A 22,454-nucleotide genomic window follows, 5' to 3' on the forward strand; every position below is an offset into this window, starting at 1 on the left:
ACTGGATACGGAAAGCTGGATCCGGTCCAGACCGGAAATGACCGGATACAGTTAGGGGGGCGGGCCTAAAGAGCCAGAATCAGCGAAAATCTGCGCTAATACTTTTAATCCTTTCATAATGATTAAAGCTAATTAAACTTTACGGGCTCTACGGGCATGGCAGCGCGGTACAGCGGGAAATCTACGGTCTCTACGGGGATCGCGAGGTATGAGTTAAGTACAATGTTGAGGTACAGTATTTGTACTTTACTTGAGTATTTAAAATTTCCAATACTTATATAGTATACTTAAATAAGGTTTACCTGGGCAGTCCTTTGAGTGGGGTCAGGGAAGGGGGCTGATACTTTCATTTATAAATGCACCTACCTTTCAGATATGCTTCCTAGACCTTTCAAGGAATATTTGAAGACCAACTCGCAGTTTCATGATTATAATACTAGACAATCAGACAATGTCCATCCTCCCTTTATCACTCATAGTCAGTTCTCCATTAAAGACAGAGGTTCTTTACTCTGGAATACACACATACTTATTGCCAAATCCTCATCTTCAATCAGTAACTTTAAACATAGATTGAAGGCCAGCCTGGTGAATCAAGCCTCTGCATTGGGTTCTACCGCATAAAGTGGCTTTATTTCAGTACACACACACAAACACAGACACACACTCTTGTTGTTTGTGAGTATCTTGTCTGAATTCTATGTTTTAACTTATTCTTTGTTTATTATTATAGGTGAGAACCTTGTATAAGCCCTATATGGGCTTCCTTTCTCGCCTGCACTCATTTCTATGCATTTTAATAATGTTAACCTTGTATTGTTTTTTATTGTGCAAATAAATAAATCAAATAAATTAAAATATATAAATAAGGTTTACCTGGGCAGTCTTTTGGGTGGGGTCAGGGAAGGGGGCTGCTATAAAAATAAGGTTTACCTGGGCAGTCCCTTGGGTGGGGTCAGGGAAGGGGGCTGCTCGCCGTCCAGGCTGCTGGGAGCGGAGGGCGGGGTGAGCAGGGCGTTGTGGTGGGAGGAGGTGAGCAGCAGCGGCAGCACCGTGTGGCACGCCTGGTCGTTCAGGTGGAAGCGGTGGCCGCAGTAGCGGAACTTGTGAGACACGGTGAGAACGTTGGAGAAGGCAGAGCGCTCTGCGAAGGTCACCGCCCACTGCCGACAGACAAGAGCCAAGGAAGGTGTCATTATAAATGTTTATACTGTGAACTTTCAGTAATATTTAATTGATTATTAATTATTATAGGCAACCAGACTTTCATGTCACCTAAACTAAACCAGTTTTCAGTTAACTGTTTTCTGTCACCTAATGTAAACCTGTTTTCATTCAACTTTTCTGTTATCCCAAAAGTCCATTGAGTTCAATGGACCTTTTCTGTCCCTTTTCTGATTGGACATCAATGTCATGTCCAATCAGACAGCATTGGTCATGCTTCACTTGACATCACAATACCTAATACCAGTAAGACACCAAAGGGCGAAGTCGTGCCATCTGTCTTGGCCATATGGATTCTGTCACCTGACATCATACATACAATCCCTTTTATGCCTATATATGGAGATCCCTGCTCACATCACTGTGTCACATCACTGTGATGTCACAGTGATGTGTCAGCCTTTTATGCGCATATTTGGATATCCCTGCTCTGAGTATCTGGCATCACTGTGATGTCACCTGTGATGTCACAGTGATGTGTCAGGGGAACCACAGTGTCAGGCGTGACAGACAGACAGAGATACATTCAAGCTGTGGCGGTTCACATACTAAACGGTGACCTACGGTTGCAATAAATGGCAAGACTAGTCCACACACTTGCAATTTTCCTGCATCTTTCTAGTTATATTTTTAGAATAACGAAAACTAAATCGTTCCCACCTGGTTGAGTGATCCGTCGACGTGTTTAGAGACCATCATAACAGCAGGGCCGATGCCAGGGCTGAGGGCCAGAGAGGGGCCCATGGAGGGATACCCCAGGCCCACCTGGGAGGCCGAGCGGGCCCTCCTCCCCTGCTCCTCCACAGGACTTTCCCCTTCGGTGAAAGTACAGGCATACATCAGGATGTTTTTACTCAGCGAGTTGGCATCGCCCGTAGGAAACGCCACCGGAATACGAGATGAGAAGGACACCTGGGAAGAGAAAGAAGAAGAGCGAGAGAGGATTAACACAGACAGAAACTGCCGTTAAGTCAGGACATGACGTTTCATATAGTAAACCGTATAGTAATATAGTAAACCGAGTGTGGTCTGCGGATCCTGGCACCGATGCAAAAACTCAAATTCCCATAATGCTTTGGAAGATGTCACCAGGAAATAAAAACCTCCATTTACAGCAATGGATTGCTGTGAAGGAAAATGGATTGTGAAAATGTTCTTGTTTAAAACAAGCCCATCTCTAGTACGGAGTCTACGGACCATAAAAAAGCATGGATGGCTGCGGTTATAATTTGTCTTTAACGGGTGAAAGAAAAGACGAATCACCGTCCATTCCCGAAAGTAGTCTGATTACATTTGGACAGTGGTGCGTTCAGGGAGCCTCGAGAATAAGGTAAAAAAAATTTAAAAAAAAAAACACTGAAAACCAGCAGCAACAGCCATAATACTGCTGCAGCACAGCATGAAGTGTGTGTGTGTGTGTGTGTGTGTGTGTGTGTGTGTACTGTAGTTCCCAGCTTATGCTTACCTGCACCTGTCTGAAGATGCCCTGGATGAACTCGTCCAGGTACTTGACGTGCCAGACCAGGAAGGAGCCATCGGAGGGGTGGATGGTGAACAGCATGTCAGGGCTGCGGTTCCACTCCAGAGTCAGCGTCTCCATCTTCCTGTCCAGCAGCATGGAGGGCAGGGGCATGCTGGAGCTGGAGCCGGGGGACGAGGCCTTGGTGCTGCCTTGCTCACCCGCTTCCCCCTCCTCGCCTTGCTCAGAGGACGCCTTGTCGGACATCTCATCCGGGTCTGGAAAAAAATCAAGGGACCAAAGATGGCGATTAGATCGAGTCAAAACCGCAAAGTAAATGTGTTATGGTGATATTTGTGTGCCAGCAGACATCATGATACGGGTCACTGTCGAAGTCACTGTGTTTTCTTAGAATTTCCTTTTCATCACCCAATTCAACATTTAACTCAGGGTGTGACACTATGAAGTAAGCTGTGTGACATTGGTCAATGTACTTCAATCTGATGTAGAAAAGAAAAACGCTTATATTGTAGGCTTCAATGCAGCCCGGATCAGATATAGAATAATGTTTTTGGGGGGTTGTTTTGTTAATGTCTAGTAAAGGACTTCACAGAAATGCATTGGTATTAAATCGATGGTTAGGCCTACATTATAGCTTGTTTACTATAGACCCATTACTCAGAGTGACAATCATAACTGCGGTGTCAAGTGGCATCGCTTCACACCGCTACACGGCTAATCTGTGGATTCGTCTATAGCAATTGTTTTGCATCCGAATGTCGGGTTCGATCAGATTGGCCCTAGATCCATTAGGATACAACTCTGATTGCCGGTGGGTCATTTTTGGAAAAGCTGTCAAGACGTCTAGTGTGCAGTAAAAGCCTTGTTCTGGGTCATACCAAATTCAAACTTCATGGGGGAGCCCTCGGGATCCAAGGGGTCGTCAGTGGTCTGCTCCAGCTGCTGTTCGGAGTACTTGCGAAGCTGCAACATGAAGAGGTCCATGGAGGAGGTGAAGCTGAGGTCCTTGTTGTTCAGCCAGTGGACCACGAAGCCTCCGCCTCCAGAGCCATCCTCTGGGCTGAACATGGCAGACTCAGCCAGCACCGATGGGATGTCTGTTGGAGGGAAGATGAGAGGAAGGCAGGATAGATGAATGAATGAAAGATAAAGGTCACTAAAATATCCATCCACCAGTCATCGAAAGAACTCAATGAAAGATCCATTAAGGCTTTGTTCCGTCTCCAGGCAAATCCAATTTGATTCTCAAATCTGATCTTTATGACTGACTGTCCACACTGATTTAGCAAGTGATCAGATTGGATTTGTTTCTTCAGACATTAACCTATCTGCTTTGGTTGCTTTGGTAGCGATGCAATGACATAGGCAAGAGTAATGCTTAAATATACCGTGATATGATGGTGTTGCCCGCCAAAAACAGCAGATCTAAAAGCTCACAAAGCAATACATCGTGATGCACTGTGAACTTGTAGATTGTCTATTTTCTGTGAGCAACATCATTGTAAAAAAACAATGCGATTCCATTCTGGATAGGCCAATGTGAACATAATATAATAATAATAATCATGACATGAAATGCAGCTCAAAGTGCTTTACAGAGCAGAATATTAAGCACAAGTGCTTAACAGAAAAAATACACATGATTACAATAAAGCGTGACATAGGGTGAACATAGCCTAGGCGTGCTATAGATTATTACCCTGTAGATGCAAAAGATTAAAAGCAGCATCCTACCCGTGTTGGGGTTGATACTGGCAGAGATGTGGAAGTGACACAGGGCATTGGCATGGTGTGTGATATGGCGGTGTGTGTGCATGTCCTGTGTGCCCATCTGGGAGGGCAGCATCTCAGTGTGTGCTACCAGAGCAGAGGACCTTCGCCTGCCCCGACGCAGATGCTTCAAGTGGTGGATCGACTAGGACGGGGAAGGAAAGACAAAAACAAATGTTATATCCCGTTTGTGAGATTAACTCGTCCCTATTCATGTATCACTGTGATCGGTGCCTACCTCCAGGGCATGCTGGATCTTGTCCCTGTTGCCGGGCAGGCTGGAGCTGAAAGAGTGTGTGCTCTCGGCAATCTGTCCCCCAAGGATATTGTCCTCTGGCAGAAGGGTCTCCGACCAAATCCGACACACGCCATCCTCACAGGAGCTCAGCAACACGTTGCACACCGATCCCCTGGGAGGGCACCACAGAAGATGCAAATGTGTCAGAAACCAAACGGGCAGGTACATTATGTTGGCCTTGCGTGGATCACCTTCACCATCACTTCGGTTTGTGTGTATGCACGTGTGCTCTTACTTGGGCATGTACTTGCTCGTCTTCCTCCAGGACATGCCGGTGACAGAGCGAGGGTGGGCCAGGTAGACGAACGAGAAGTGAACAAGAGGGCCTTTCTTATCGGTTGTGTCCTGGACAACCACAGCAGAGCGCCAGCCCGTAGTGGGATACCAAACTTTGAGTAGGCAGTCATCCTGTGGGCAGACGCACGGGGGGCGCACACACACACACACACACACACACACACACACAAACACAGCAGCTGATTAGGCACCATATACATCTATACAGTATGTGCACACAGGGATGTTTATTACATAATCGTCTAATCGAAATTATTTGAGATAATCGCAATTATTTTTGCATAATCGTCATAATCGTTTCCATGTTGATAAATGTTCATACATTTTCAAAAACTGTGGAAATAGCAGATCTACAAGCTCACAACGCGTCGCATCACTATCAGTGTTCTTTTTTAAGTATAAAGTTGTCAAATATGTCAGTAATTTCTTTGTATATTTAGGTTATGTGTCAAATCTGCAATGTGCAACTTCAAAGCCTACAAGCCAAACAGAAATGTAATTGTCAACGACAAATACACAATTATATTGTTGATCGCAATTATTTGAATGACAATTAATCGTCATGTAAAATGCCATAATCGTGACAGCACTAGATGTTTTTGTCTTGGAATGTGTTGCATTGTATACCTTTCCAACAGTTGCAAAATACTCCCCATCTGGAGACCACTTGGCAATGTGAACAGATGCCGCGGTCCTGTGAACAAGAAACACTGAGATCAGTTTTATTCACTTCCCCCAGGAACAGTCTCTGCTACACACACACACACACACACACGCGCACACACACACACACACACACACAGCAGCAGAACTTTACTTTATTGACACAACAAAAGTTTATAGGCGTAAGACAGTAGGTGAAATGAAAGTGTGACTGTGTGTGTTGCTCCATGATTGTGCAAAATGTGCATGTTTTTGGTTGTGTAATTTACACTTGCACTTCCCCACTCCAATGACTTCCCTATAGCTAAGTTACGTGTCAGAAGATGACATTATTCTCACATTTGAGGTCTGTCTTTACATGGCAGCACATGCAAATGAACACGATAATAATATATAATTTGAAGCCAGAAAGACAAGACAACAAGAGTATATACATTTCGATTCATCTGAAATAGCATTATATCGTATTGACTATTAAAAAGGTGTGTCAATGTATTCAAAATAATGTAATTCATTATCTATATCTATAACGAGGCGTGTGTATCTCAGAGGAAACCCAGGGAGAGCATTGCAGAGTGGAACGTACGTCACCGGGATCAGCAGTTGTCCAGGAATCCAGAAATATCTATATGTCTACAAATCCCTTTCATGCCCTTATATGGAGATCCCACATGTCATCAATATGACATCATAATACTGATGGCCTCCAAGCACCAACGGGTACTGCACTGACAACAGGGACAACGGGTAGTGCATAACCAGAGAGGCTTGTGGTCCAAACAGGCTTCCAAACTCCCTACTGTTTAACAGGCTTGACAGAAATGGCTCTTCAAACAAGAAACTGTGTAATATAAGATTCTAAGAAGTAAGACGTGAAAACAAGACAGAACAAGTGCATTGCAGATCAGCTTTGGGGGCCAGAGCGATGACATGTGTTTGTGCCGGTGTGTGAGAACGCCATCATGCATGCCATCATCTCATGTTAGGAGATATGGGGGCATCATATAACACCAAGGTAGTCTGCTGGGTTCATGCACAAAATAACAATGTCAAAGGAGTGAAACCAACACAGAGATAGCTGGCTGGGTCAGAGATCATTACGTCAGACTGTAAAGCCCCCTGCAATACACTAGACTTCGGCCTTGACTGGACATTACACAGTGAGATGGTGAGTGTAAATTCCATGATATAGACAGCCAGGAAGCTTTGCTTCTTATTAGGGCTGGGATGCGATTAAAAATTGTAATCTAATTAATTACAGGCTCTGTGATTAATTAATCCCAATTAATCGCATTTTAATCGCACATCGATATTTGACCCGAGAAGCATTTTTTTTCAAGTAAAACACATTTTGTTGTACGAGTGAATCAACGAGTGAGTTTTTTAAATCTAAATTTCGCATCCACTGGGCCAAGAAAAGCGCTCTGATCGGCTACTTCTCCCTTTGCGTTTGTTATCTCTTCTTGGTTGGTGCATCGCTATGATCGATATGCCCGAAACTGAAGGTTCTGTGGTGCAAAAACTAAGTGCGATTAAAATGAGTTAATTTTTTTAATCGCGTTAATTTTCTGTAATTAATTAATCGCAATTAATCAGTTAAAGTCCCAGCCTTACTTCTTATATACGGTACAGGGCAACATACCATGGACAGTGGTTTTCATCCTTTTTCATATCAAGGTCCATTATTTATTCTGAATTTCAACCACAGACCACCATATGATGACATTTAGCCTCTCAGACCCAAAACATATTATATTTTGTTGTCGTTGGATAAGATGTTTTCTATAATTCCATGCTGTACTGATGTTGGGGAGATAACAGGCAAACTTGTTATCCAAAATAAAACAAAGATCTACATTGTCTAATTATCTAGACCATTTGGTTTCATTTTACACTCTCAAGAGTTAAAGATCTATAAGGGTCCATTTAGTTACCAACTCTCCATCATTTAGCTGGGGACCACCTGGAACCCCCTCAAGGACCATCGGTGGTTCCTGGACCACCGGTTGAAAACCACTGCCGGAGGACAACAGCTCCAGTGGGGAACCAGAAGTGGTACGATTATTATTAATGTACAAAAGTGATTGTATGTCAGTTATCAACATGAGCATTTTCAAAGGAATCTGTAACAGACACCCGTGTCGGTAGGAGCCATTGTTTCCTAATGGAGAAGAGTGGTGACATCTGTTGTGGAAACCCCACTCAGTTCACAAAACTTCAGTGTGCTGTCACTAGATGACGGATCAGATACAGAACACAGTGGAGGGCCATTAGAGGCAGCCTCTCTCTGGCCATAAAAGCACATCTGTTGACCAACATGATGGAACATCTACAATGAGATGGAGCCTTAACCCAGGTCAGCAGGTCACAGCGGGGGTCATTGTTTGAGAATGCAAATGCAAACATCTTAATAGAGAAGAATGGCTTGGCTCCCCTCATCGCCCCTCTGCCCTTCCCTCCTCTTTTTCTCCACACTCCCTCCTCCTCCTCCATCCCAACTCCACCCTCTCTCCTCCCCATGTTCCTTTCCCTGTCCATCTCCAACCTCTCAATTTGTGTGGGTTCATGTCCCATCAATGCATATCCTTTGGGTTCATGTCCCATCAATGCATATCCTTTGGGTTCATGTCCCATCAATGCATGTCATTAACTCAGTATGCATTCGTGTAACATTAAGGCTTGTCCCCAACTCAACATTCAGAGACCTCTTCCCCAGTTTCTGCCCCCCCCCCCCCCCCCGCCCAGCTGCAGATCGGGGGCGTGATTGTGGACTCCAGGCTATACAGTAGATCACGGGTTTCCATAGAACACGACTGTGGACACGACATACTATGACTCATTATTGCACCTGTGCACCATGTAGAAAAATATCAACTTGCCTTCTCCCACGTTAAGAAGACAGCAGCACTGGTTGCAGTTCATTTTTAAATTATTAATGATTCATTTTAACTATCCATGGTACTATCTGAAACCGTTAGTGGTAACTTTCACTTCTAAACATCAACTGAGACATTGTGCATTGTTCCAAAAGTATCTAAATCAGTTGCCAAAAAACATTTAGGTTTAAAGCTCCCTCTGACTGGAACAATCTACCTGCTCATATTCGGTCAATAACATCTTTTAAATTGTTTAAAACTGCGCTGTTCTCTCAACTACAGATTACCAGTTCATGTTTTGACTAAATCATCATTTTAACAGATCTATTAAGCAATCATCCATTTATGTGTGTATTGCTGCTGCTGCTGTTTTCTTTGTTTGGTTGATTGCGACCGTAGGTCGCATTTACTACCAAAACCTCCACAGGCTGTCTGTGAGTGAGTCAGTGAGTCCGTCACACGTCACACTTTTTCCCTGCTTATATCTCCGCACCCGTTGACCCGATCCATGCCAGATTTTACACACACACTCCTTGCCTGCCAAACTACAACCTCCAAGGACCCCCAGATGTAAAAAATGACCAAATGTGCAAAAATGACCAAATGACCACCCCAACGGGGCTGCTCACGGGGAATTCCCGGGGACCACCGACTCCTGGTGCTCCAGAACGGATGCAAAAGTGGTGGCGCCCCCAGTGGAGGACCCCCTGCCACTGCAGCGCACATAAAATGCCGTAACTCGGGCTAGGAGCGTCCGGGAGAGCCGGGGCCGGTACCTATTCGTCCGCCAAGGCAACGCGGAGACCCCACCCCTCATTTCTCACATGGCCCTATTCTAGCGCCACCTTCAGGCCGATTTTTAAAACACATTTTTGGACACTGCTCCTACAGTTTTTGCCCTAAAATCACGAATATCACTACACAGCATGTCTACACTCATGTCATCAACATGGATCAGGAAGATTTTGGAAAAACACATTTTTGCCCTATTTGTGGAGATAAGCCACCTACAGTCGCTTATCTCCCGATTAGGGAGTCTTACTGGTGTTCTTTGAATTGTCCGTTAAAACATTTTATCTAAATGTATGAATTCTGTATTTTGTAATTCTTGGATCCCCTTGAAAACGAGATGGTTCATCTCAAGCGGTTATTTCCAATAAAGAATTTCAGCCACTGGGGCCACTTGAGATTAAAAAGGTTGAGAAGCACTGTTCTAATGTACAAAACATGTGTTAAATGAATATATTTTACTTTCACGTGGAGATGCGTACGCTTCTCATTTGTAGTAAACGTGCACTGCTGGTGGTAGGTGTGGCTGTAATTTAAAAATAACGACGACGTATCAAGAGACTTAGGGTGACTTACTTGCATTGCCAGGCACACTTCCAGTCATTGAGGACAAGGTGGGGCTTGTCATCATTAATCTGTCCATCCTCTTCCTCTATCAAAGTGTCTGCCGGCGGAGGAGCCCACAGTTGGAGGCGTTCAGTTGCTGCTAGGATACGGTTCCCTGCAGACAAGCGAGCACAGTGGGGCACACACATGACATCCCATCACGTTCAGTATTAAAGTGCACACAGTTACTCTACATGTAGGTTTTGTGCCGCTCTCATAACGTTGCTGTTGGGCCGAAACCTTGTACAATATGTCAATATTCCTTTTTTTCCCCCCGATATCATTTCGGCTTTTTCTGCCTTTATTAATAGGTGTGTACAGTAGGCTGACAGGAAATGGGGAGAGAGATGGGGGGGTGACACGCAGCAAAGGTCGTCAGGATCGGGACTTGAACCTGGAACGCTGAAAGGGCTGTAAATTAATGCCCTTCTTAATCGTACAAGAGTGTTCTGCAAAAGTAGCAAGCTCATTCTTTTATATAGTCTGTTGGTTTTAAACAATGTAAAGCTTGTGACTAAATAATAACTACATTGGATACATGGGAACACAAGTTATTTTTAAATAACACCATTTCTTGAAAACCATTTTTGAACATACAAGGTTTCTTCCTGGCAGCAATGATATGACGCACATAGAATACAAGCACACATGTAAAAGCTCACAGCTCCAGAGACACAGAGGAATGGTGAAGAGTGGGCATGTGTAGAGTGGGATTCAGTTAGTCACTCGGAGAGAGAGAGAGAGAGAGTTCGCCTACCTTGTGGGTCCCAGGCCAAGTTGTAGGTGATTGTATCAAGGAAGAACTGTCCTGTTTTTTGCCACTGGTAGTTAAGCTGCTGTTAGTGAAAGGATATAAGTGCAGGTCAGCCACACCATGCAAGTAAAGACATCACCTTACAAAAGTATCCACCTCAAACGCACCGCCTGGTTATTCACGTGCAGCTGCAGATTCATTTAAGTCTTAATGACAGCAAACTTTCTCACGCATCACAATATGTAGTGCGCTGACATGCAGAGAGCTCAAGTCTCCAAACGTGCTAATGGTGCTGCTATTTGCAAGCATCAGAAGTGCCAAGTATAGGTATATTTACACACAGCCACCTACTAAACAATGCATATCTAAAAAATCTATATTTTTACTTTGCAAAATAAAAAAGAAATATTAGCATAAATAACTAATAGGATAACTATCAACTACTATTATTGTACATCATACTTGATAAGCACAAAAACACGTCGGTGACAAGAAGAAAGTGAAAGATGAAGAGTAGCATACATTCATACACATGCACTGCTTGGGCTCACCTTGTGGCGTTTGTTTGGGTTTGTAGCGATTGGTTCAAAGATGCAGACCGTGTTCCCATAGGACGCGGCGATCTAAAAATAAAGAGCTGAGTTCATCATCACATCGCTCACGCCATGAGTGGTACTGCACAGTCATCCCCATAGGAGGGGGGGGGGGGGGGTTTCAGGAGAGCAAAGTGGCAAAGAGTAGAAACCACTAGGCTTGAAATAATTACAGGAGTAAAGACACAGCTACATTGTTCAGGGGAATCGTGTGTGTGTGTGTGTGTGTGTGTGTGTGTGTGTGTGTGTGTGTGTGTGGGGGGGGGGGGGGGGGGGGCTGTCACGATAATGACATTTTACATGACGATTAATTGTCACTCAAGTAATTGCGATTAACGATTTTTGAAGTTGCACATGGTAGATATGACACATAACCTAAATATACAAAGAAATTACTTTGTGATGCGTTGTGAGCTTGTAGATATTTTTTACTTTAACAAAATATATATATGAACATATTTCAACATGGAAACGATTATGACGATTATAAAAAATAATCGCGATTATGTCAAATAATTGCAATTAGACGATTATGTAATAATTGTGACAGCCCTGTGTGTGTGTGTGCGTGTGTGTGCTCAAGACATACCCTGCCAAGCTGGTGGGAGCACTCCACGCAGCCCACCTGTATGTTTCCATTCTGAGCTCCAGGGATAATCTGAACGCACTCAAAATCGCTGGAGAGGATCACAATATCACAGCCTGAGCCATAGGCCTGGAACATATACACAACAACACAGACACAAGAAAGACAAATTAGATCAAATTGAGCCTCAGAGGGGGGAAAGAAATAAGTATCTTTCTGCACTGAGCCGAGGAGCAGCCCGGAGGCTGCATCATAATAATCACACAATCAGCTTTGATAGCCCTGTAGGCTGATTATTATTGATACAGGTACAATGCATCGCAAACACTCTGACTGATGAATATCTAGGCTTTGCAAACATTTTGAACTGGAGAATCACAGCGAGTTGATTAACACTCTCTCTGATTTGGAGTCTGTGGTAGCAGATTGGTTGGACACCAATTTGATGGTAACAATGCTTCAATGACTGTAGCCAAACACAATTGCCCCCAGAAAGATTGTGTGCGTGTGTATTCCCATCAAAAAGAGTGTAATGCACTGAAACCAATGAAAGACAGCATCACAAGCATAGCATTAGAATAGCACGTTAATTTGGTGCAATTTGCACCAAATTCACATTGTCGAACTATAATAAGAAGGAAACTAGCAAACACATCTCTGGTGTTAATTTAACAATGATCGTGTAAAAAACGTACCAAGATGGCAGTGGCACTGTGTAACATTTCACAGATTTTACTGTGCAACATCATCTCAGGGTGACAGTTAAACTAACTTTATAGCATAGCATTAGTATTGTAGTTTGTAAGCAATCAACTTCATAATCATACATCAGGTCCCATGATATATGGGACCACCACCCCATCCCAAAACAAACCACATTAATACTGTGCTAAACTAACAAACTGCTCACGTCCCCATTGTATGTGGTTTATGGGCAACATGATTACCAGTGAACTAATACAGAGCCATGTGGACATGTAGTGCCAGCAATATAGACTACATTGCTGGCACTTTATGCCATGGTACAGTCAGGATGACAGCTCATGTCTTTCATTATTCAGGAGAATGGGAGGAGGCTGGAAAAAACTCAAGAAAAACAACAACCACCACCATAATACAGTACACACGCACACGCACACGCACACGCACACACACACACACACACACACACACACACACACACACACACACACACACACACACACAGGACAAGACTCAATGTTGTAGTCAGGGGAATAACAGACTGGGACAACCACGGCTAAGGGAATGATCAAGGTGTCTATGAACCTATGCATGCACGACATGCATCGTGTCCATGTAAGAGAGAAAAGATACAGACGATGAAGTGTGTGTGTTAGGGACGGAACGATAAGCGATATTATCGTTTATCGTGATAAAAACACTCATGATAATCGTATCGTGGAGATTTAATTTATCGTGATACCGTCCTCCGTCATGCACTGGGATCAATTCAATTCACCTTTTATTTGCTGAGTTGCATATCCGGTACCACTTAAACACTCTAGACTATGGTAAAAGGTACTTATAATATACATTTGATACAGTCTTTTTTTCACTCTCTATCAAATGTCTTTGCCGAAAAATAGCCGATCGACAAGCTCACAACGCGCCACGTTGCGATGTGTTGTGAGCTTGTAGATCTGCTATTTTTTGGCAAAAATGTTCCGCACCAGGGTAATGATTATCGTGATAATATCACAATAATCGTGAAATGACATTTTCATATCATCCCATCCCTAGTGTGTGTGTGTGTGTGTGTGTGTGTGTGTGTGTGTGTGTGTGTGTGCGCGTGTGTGTGTGTGAGATAAAGAGATGCAGTCCTTGCTTTACTATTACTGCGGCAGTTTCTCCCACATATTACGGCTGGACTTTAAAAGCGGTCACCGTCACGCGCAGTCTAGGCGTGCTCTGTAAACCTCCTCCTCCCCCCGCCACCATCACCATCACCACCACCACAGCCATATATACACCAAGAGAAGAGTATCACATGCTATAGGATGTATGTGATTGAGTCTCTGCTATACTACCTCAGCAAGGCCAGGCTAATTAGTGCTGGTACCTTGAACGCAAGCTGCCAGGGTTTCTTTCAGTCAGCCAGTCTGTCATTTAGACCCTGCTAGCCACACCGGCCGGTTTCATCAAGAACACCACTCAGGTGACAAACAACCTGTAAAGGGATGATCGCACACGCTGAGTGATTCATTCATTGTAATAAGGTACTATGGAGCAGATGGCTATTGTGATCAACTGTCTTTTCTTCCTGGTAAACATTGACACATGCAGGCAAGCCTAACTGATATACACACTTGTGCATGACCATAAGAATCAATTTACATGTGCGTTTGAGCATGTTTACTTGCCACAACCACACACAACACTGGAGCCTGCTTTACTACCATCTATTGGCTCAGCAGCCGTTCATCTCTGTGGTTATATTTGAATCTGTGTAATTTTATCACTTGCTGCATATTTCCCATGACAAACTGATGGTCACACCAATGTGCAAGCCTTATCGGCCAACGTTTCCTCTAGAAACCCGTTTATAATTCCATTAGTTTCCGAGAGACATTTTTATTTATTTTCTAGACATGCAAAGCAGCTGCATTTTGCCCCCTTATTGATGCAAATATTTGGTATTATTAGTCCAATTTATTTCCTTTATTTCCCTTCCACTTTTGGGTAGATGTGTTGATTAAACAAAAGAAAAACTAATTTATTTTTCTTTCAAACATTCTGTGCAAACTTCACGTCTGCCAATTTAGAGACGACAGCCTGCTCATCGAGAGAAGATTGTTGTATTATTGATAGGAATGAGTCGGCAGGAACTTAATAATGGAGAACATGCTGAGGTTGGGAGGGTGGCTGTATTTTCAGACTAGATGTACTAGACTGGACCTCATCTCATCCCATTTCTAAAGCTGGACCATACACAAATAAGCTGAGTGCAACGTGCCATGTCAAATGGAAAATAACAGAGGAAGTGAGAGAGCAATCACTTCTGCTTTCATTCCCTCAAATGCCACCAATTCCCAGGCCTAATGTAATCACGTCAACATGTTCCACTGCCACAGCTGCTACAATGTTGTGGAATGCTTTTTATTTTCACCCTGCCCTGCTGACAGAGATGATGCCTCAAACTGAAATTAAACAGGTTTTAAATGGTGTAGGTAAGGTGGCATAGCAGTCTGTGCTCAGTCACAGTTTCTATGGTTCACCTATGTAGACTTCTTATTTACGGAATGTATCATTTGTCCTTAGATCACAGAGCGTCAAACCATATCAGCTCTTGTTGCGGCCGTAGGTCGCAGTTAACTATGAAAACCGGCACATCTTATTCTTGTCCGTATCTCTATCACGCCTGACACTGTGGTTCCCCTGACACATCACAGGTGACATCAAAGTGATGTAAGATACTCAGAGCAGGGATCTGTCATGGGAACCACTAACAGATTCCCTTTTATGCCCATATATGGAAATCCCTTATGTCATCAATATTAAGCCCATATCTAACAGGACTTCATATGGGAATGCCAATATATGGAGGAAGCCAGCCCATATATGTGTGGCTGGTTCTACAGACAGGGATCTCCATGTATGGGCATAAAAGGGTATGATGTCAGATGTCATAGACATCATGATTCATAGCACTTTCACATAACGAATAACTGAGTAAGCATGTTTGGGCTCTCACACTCACAGCATATCTCCATATACAGTACATGGATCTCCATGTATGGGTACCAGGGGTCTCCAAACCATATATGGGTAACTGGTCCGATATACATCACTGGCCAGATGGCCAAGAATCGCATGTCGCCCTGAGGCGTCTTAGTAACTAGTGACTCACAAATGGTCATCCAGGACAGAGGATGAACTGTTGAGTGTAGGGTAAGTTATTAGGTGTGTGTATGTGTGTGTGTGTGTGTGTGTGTGTGTGTGTGTGTGTGTGTGTGTGTGTGTGTGTGTGTGTGTGTGTGTGTGTGTGTGTGTGTGTGTGTGTGTGTTTTACTGGAGACGTATGGCATTGCCATTGGACATGAAATGATCCTACTGCTCTTGAAATGCCCTGCCAGAAAAAGCGGCAAACACAGCGTATATGGAATCTGTGTGGCAACCTCCGAGGCTTTAGCTCCACAGCTAACACCGTCTTATGTTATTGGGCAGACAAAACCATTTGTTTATGTTATTTTTTTTTTTCAGGAATGATGACTCCTCTCCCGAAAATGACGATGGAATCCTCTTCTCAGCAAAACAGCCCAGAGTTGGCAGCAATCAGTCAAGCTCACAGCATTATAAAAGAATCATGCTGTGCAGTATACCACAAAGCACAACATAATACTCTGGACATTAAATGATGACAGAATAGGCCCAATTTTTCTGAGTCTAAACAAAAGTCACAGACTGTCAATATTGCTACATTTAACAGCTATGATATTTTCATTTTATAAATATGGCCCTAATGCCATTCTATCCTGACAAATACAGGGTATCTGATCTAGGCCTATGACCAAACAATAATCAATGTCAACCTGGGGATTTGAATTAATTGTATTTATTATTATGTATTTTACAAAGAAACAATGCTATAATATAGAACTGCTTGTGTAACTTCAAACCTGTGACCATGTGTCCATCTACAGTAGATTATTTTGTTGTATTTGTTTCAACAATATACAGGCCTATGTCACTGTACTGTACTACAACTAACTATATTGCAGATATATTGGACAGAGAATCATGCCCAATGTTAAGGAAGTAATGTTAAGACAGTAAGCTAGGCCAGACCGCACCAATGCAACTAGTCGCAACAGTTTTAAGGCCAGTCCACACTAATGCAACTGCTTGCAACTGCCTTTAGGGATAATGGTTGCAAGGAGTTGCATGTTGCAAGGAGTTGCATTGGTGTGGACTGCCATTGCATTTAAGGACAACTCCAGACTAAATAACATATAGGCTCATTGTCATATGTATATTGATCCCAAATTACTAGCCAGAATTGCCTGTCATCCAGTATCCCTAGCAGACCCCAGGAGTCCATACGCATTACGCTATTTGTTGCGTTCAAAAGTTGTTGTTTTTTTCCTCATCAATCTGTTATTTAGCCTGGTTAATAAACCAGACCGCACAACACCACCCCGTGGTGTACTGTACAGGCAATCTGTTATTAGCTGTCTGTCATTACACAATACACACGCATGACGCATCCATGCCTTAGTTGTTCCACACGAGCCCCCAGTCTACTAAAAAGATGTTTTGCTGTTATGTGTTTAGTCAAATCCCAGAAAAGACGCGCTGTGATTGGCCAGTACAGAGTACATTCACCTTGATTGGCAGTTGTGCCGAACACTCACCCCAAAACATGATTTATGAGACTGTGGCGGCTCGTGGGGCAACCAAGGCATGGATTTGACTGGAATAAATAGCGTAAAAGCGATATGCTCAATTGCTCATGGAATTCACACTATGCTTTGAGGGCTCCTGGGGTCTGCAGGGGAAACTGGACGACAGGGGCAATTCTGCAAAATAGACCCCATGGCAAGTCATTTGGGATCAATATAAGTAGAAAAATGAGCCTATATGTTATTTAGCCTGGAGTTGTTGTTTAAAGGGACAGTTCACTTGAATTCATGGAAATTGTCTTTGGTTTTGTCGCTTTCCTAACTCCTAAGCCAATAATTTGAGGAGACTCTTTGTGTCTCCAACAAAGCAGGCTTGTTGTGTCTCCATAAGGGAAACACTGCTGGTCATCAAATTATTGGCCTAGGAATGCAACAAAAACTAAAAAATATCCATGAATGGATATCCAAGAGAATTAACTGATCATTTTATTTATGGCCATGAGACTATCAATCATGAAGTCATCAGCATTTTAATCTAGCACTGCTTTACAAGTAGCAGCAAGCACCAGGTTGAACCCTTTGGGATATTGAAAAGTGGATTCAACTGTAAACCATTTGAAACAGCAGTGTTCACTGTCCCAGAATCTAACATGGGCTCTGAACTTCAGTGGTACTGGCAGCTCGTGTTCCACAGAAGGTGACGTGGCTTCCCTGATATTCTCCCACACAATGTGTAATGCTAAATTCATCCACGCATCTTGGGCAGTGTCATCGAGTAGTACCAATACAAAAGCAATTTCACATCAACAACATCACTTACATGGAATACTGACTGGGTTTTCTCAGTCCTGTCAACTCGGTACAGAAAACCACTACAAGACACAGCAAGCACAAACATAGGATAATATGAACTATTGCCCCTTTACATTGTTAACACTGAAGTTGAATGATTCGCAAATGATTTCTAGACAAGGAAAACAATGTAGTGACGGGTGAATAATCAGTAACTAATAGTGGCTGAATTGAACAAATGGACCCCAATGCAAACAAGTCATTGCACTTTCTTGTTGTCTAAATCCTTTTAGTAGACTGTATCTGAACTGTCCTGTACTATTCCTAATATGCAAACTTCTAATAAAGTATTCAATCAATCAATACAGAGGACCACAATGAAAACAAGCCACAGTGCTTTCTTGGATTCAATCCTTTTAGCATCCTTTCATATAGAACTGTACTTTCTGTGCTACCATTACAACATGCATCAGTGTGTATTTAACATTTGTGTAACTGATATACATCATGTATACATTTTAGGTCATTGGTTATCAAAGTGGTGTCCAGGGACACCCAGGGGTGCTTGAGGGAGATCCTTCCAGGGGGTCCCCAGCTAAATGATAGTTAGGAACCAAATGGACCCTTATGGGTATGCAACTCAGAGAGTGTACAAATGGAAACCTAACGGGTCCATTTGGTTCCATTTGTACACTCTCAGAGTTAAATTAACATTAATTTCACAATATAAATCGGGGTCCTAGAGAAAGAAATACCATTAAATGGGATCCATAGCTTAATGCATGTCAAACTGGGGGTCCTTGAAATTAAAATGGTTGGGAATCACTGCTAAAGGCCTAGAGCTCATGGGGTCCCACTCCCTGTCATCTCTTTTCAAATGGGGGGGTCCATGGGCTAATAAGTGTCAATTTGGGGGTCCATGACATGTACAAGTTTGAGAACCACTGTTTTAGGTAGCCTAAACAAATTATGTTTTTCTTTTACACACAACCAACATGCAGCCAATGGAGCTCATGTATCCATGTATGGCTCAGCTACGTCACAGCCCTGCACAGCTGATGCTGTGTGCAGACAGGAGCGCTAAATGATCCGTGAAGCGGAATGACGCCAAATGTTAGCTAGCTCCATTCTGTTCTCAAACAGAAAGCCTCCCAGCCTGGGCTGGAATATGCTGCGACGGTTTTATCAGCCAAATGCAAGAAGAGTTTATTGGGGTTCACTCAGTGCTATGTGTCCCCCCTGCCCTGGCTGGTGTTATTCTGTCTACGCAGAGCAGAGGGATTCCCTCCTCGCACGCAGTAACATTATGGGATGCTGCTAAAGGTCATTGGAGTGGATGACTGACTGACTGTGTTGTTGGGAGTAAAAGCAAACAAACACGCATATCCCTTGCCAAAGGAATAATAATAACCTTGAGTGAATTGTTATCGTGTCACTCATCATTATAAAACCTCGTCGCGTGACAGTTGCGTAAAAAAAACGTATTTTTTTCATCAAATACGTCAAAGAAAGACAGTACAGAGTGACTGATGATGTCACACCACTCCAGTGTGATAGCTAGGTATGAATGAATGGAAGGTGTGTGTATGTGTGCGTGACAGTATTGGGCACGCATCGTAGATACGTGACTCACCATTTGTGAGTGAATCCCTCTTCCCCCAACACGCACGCACACGCGCGCCCCACACACGTCCGTTCCCCCCCCCCCACCCACCCACCCACACACACACACACACACACACACACACAGCACACACGCAGTGTGTGTGTCACACGCCCCCCATACACACACGCACGCAACATCAAAGCTAGCTTATTTTAGCCCAGTGTGTTAGCATTAGCTATAGCAAAGCAGTGGGCAGCAGATCCAGCTAAAATAATACCGTAGCTAGCAGGCTACAGCTAATCACCAGACTCAGACAGGCTATGAGGCTCTACAGTCAGGCTGTCTGGCTGATCGCCTGCCTCGGTGTCACCGTGCTGTACTCACCGTGAACGGGACGTCATTGACGCTCCCCACCGAGTAGCAGCAGTCCCCCGGGTTCACGGCGCCCGTCAGCACCTGATGGAGATGCATCTTTCTGGTCCTGTTCCCGTTCTGTTTAGCTTAGCAGCAGCAGATGGAACGTTTAATTATTTACAACGAGCAGCAAACAGCCCTCTCTTCTCGGTGTCTCCATCTAGCAGCAGCAGCAACTGCTGGGAATCCCATCAGTGTAGCGTTGTCTTGCTCCTCTCCTCTCCTCGCCCCCGGGGTAGGCAGCGGGGTTGCGGAGAAAATATTTCACCGAGCCCGTTACGTTCGGTGGTGCGATTTTTTTGACCCGTGCTCCCGTCATTCAGGTCTATATTATACAAAATGTAGACCTCCTCGTCTCGTCCGTTATCTGTCTGTGTCAACGGCAGCGCAGCGGCCATGCAGGATTAGATATCGGTGAGAGAAGAAGCGATACAGCAGCGAAGGCAGCTCCGCAGCGGACCTGACATGCGCGCTCACGCGCTGATCTCAAGAAGAGGAGGCAGGCACGGAGGCACGACTGCTGCGCGACCATACACCGCTGTTTCCCAAACGGTGGGTCGGGACCCGTTTGTGGGTCACTCACACGGGAGACATTTTTATTATGGGTCTCTTTGTTTTTTGTTGCCTGCCAACATTTTGTTTTTGATTATTGTTATTTCAAAACCTTTTGAAGAAACAGCTGCCCCAAGTTTTGTTGTATTTGTCGCATTCGATTATAGTATTTACCCCCATTGATTCCGGATGAGGACCCAAATGCATTCGGGTCCCCTTCCGGAATCAATGGAGGTAAATTCATTCTAATCAAATTATTGAGTTAGGATTCAGGAATACGACAAAACGCAAAAATCTCCATGGCGTGAGTAATCGATAGAAAAAAAGTCATTTTGGGGGTGAACTACTCCTTTGAGTCAAATGAAGTGTTTTGAATACTTTATTAACAGTTTGCAGAGACATATCTGCAGATACTGATGCAGGAATAGTACAGTGCAAAATGCAATACAAGGTCTGCTAAAAGGATTTCCCCAAGAAAGCCTATGGCTTGTTTCCATTGGGGTCCTGTGTAGCTTCTCAATTCATCAAAACATTTACAGACAAATACAATACAATGCTAAACATCATATAAGACGTGTGTACAATATTAGTTCAGGGGGATGCGGAAAGCCTTAAAACTGTTTTGTTGCAAAACAGAGTTGTGACTAGTTATTGGTGCGGTCTGGCCTTTACATTTAACACGCATTACAGTAAATTAAGTTATTACTCTTTCAAAATGTTTGGGGTATAACCATCTGCCATAATACATGAAAGCCAGTCTAAACTGTAAGAGACCTTTCCAGCTCATGTTCATTATCTCATCTCCCTATGTTGAAATTGAACTATATGTAGCCTATATACGTATACTGTATATGAGTGACTCACTGCCTCAGCCTGACGGCCTCAAATATCTCCACCGGTCCACAGGGATATTCCTTTGGATCAGTGGTTAAGACTTTGACGCAGGAGACCCGAGTTCGAATTCCATGTGTTACAGACACAGATCTGGTCAAAAGGGGGATGAGTGTCACTCACTGCCTCAGGCTGATGGCCTCTAAAGTCTAGTATCTGCCCCGGTCCACAGGGACGTCCCTTTGGATCAGTGGTTAAGATATTGGACACAGGAGACCCTAATCCCGGGTGTTACATATATCTAATCCCGGGTGTTACATACATATAAAACACACACACACACACACACACACACACACACACACACACACACACACACACACACACACACACACACACACACACACACACACACACCATACAGTATATATCATATGAGAGAGAGAGACCCACACACACATAGAGATATCGTACTGCCTTTAAAGCTCTGACTATATCAAACTGTCCCTTGCTGTGCTGACTAATGCACAGTGACAGGCTACATGCATAATGCAATGTTAAAGCGTGTCAAGGGAGATATATTAGATAAATAAATGTAGACAGAGTAAATTAATTAAATAGCTGTATACCTAACAATACTCTTCTTCGTTTGGTGAAGCTTCAAACTTTCTATTGGCAAGGCAAGCCATTACAAATAATAAATCAACGTTAAAGTGCACCACCATCCTCAGAAATAGCAGCATAATGTCATAGCGTTATCTTGCAGTCAGAGATCACTATCCATGAATGGAATGTTTGAAGAATTGTGCCAAAGATCAACCAGTCCTTTGTCTTTAAGTCTGAAGGACAAAGTCTGTTGTGACAGTCTGTGCCAAGGCTCTGCTTGTGCAGGTGGCATCTCTCACATCTGAAGTTTGAGCCAGGGCAGGGGCGAGTATTATTGATTCATTTTTAGAAATAGTT

General features: G+C 43.6%; 1 protein-coding gene across 1 annotated transcript in view; it reads right to left on the reverse strand.

Moving 5' to 3' along the window:
* dmxl2 (Dmx-like 2) overlaps positions 1-20,503 on the reverse strand; it is a 66,348-nt gene extending 45,845 nt beyond the window's left edge. The window contains exons 1-13 of the mRNA XM_080730804.1: positions 20,079-20,503; positions 11,940-12,065; positions 11,309-11,380; positions 10,761-10,839; positions 9,974-10,118; positions 5,697-5,763; positions 5,008-5,180; positions 4,713-4,884; positions 4,439-4,619; positions 3,583-3,801; positions 2,690-2,961; positions 1,885-2,136; positions 934-1,163 (exon numbers count right to left, since the gene is read on the reverse strand). Of these exons, the coding sequence (XP_080586930.1) occupies positions 934-1,163; positions 1,885-2,136; positions 2,690-2,961; positions 3,583-3,801; positions 4,439-4,619; positions 4,713-4,884; positions 5,008-5,180; positions 5,697-5,763; positions 9,974-10,118; positions 10,761-10,839; positions 11,309-11,380; positions 11,940-12,065; positions 20,079-20,165 (2,075 nt within the window). The 5' untranslated portion in view covers positions 20,166-20,503. The remainder of the gene's footprint in view (positions 1-933; positions 1,164-1,884; positions 2,137-2,689; positions 2,962-3,582; positions 3,802-4,438; positions 4,620-4,712; positions 4,885-5,007; positions 5,181-5,696; positions 5,764-9,973; positions 10,119-10,760; positions 10,840-11,308; positions 11,381-11,939; positions 12,066-20,078) is intronic.
* Positions 20,504-22,454: the final 1,951 nt, after the last annotated feature.

This window comes from Nannobrachium achirus, assembly GCF_963921795.1.
Source record: "Nannobrachium achirus genome assembly, chromosome: 7".
NCBI lineage: Eukaryota > Metazoa > Chordata > Actinopteri > Myctophiformes > Myctophidae > Nannobrachium > Nannobrachium achirus.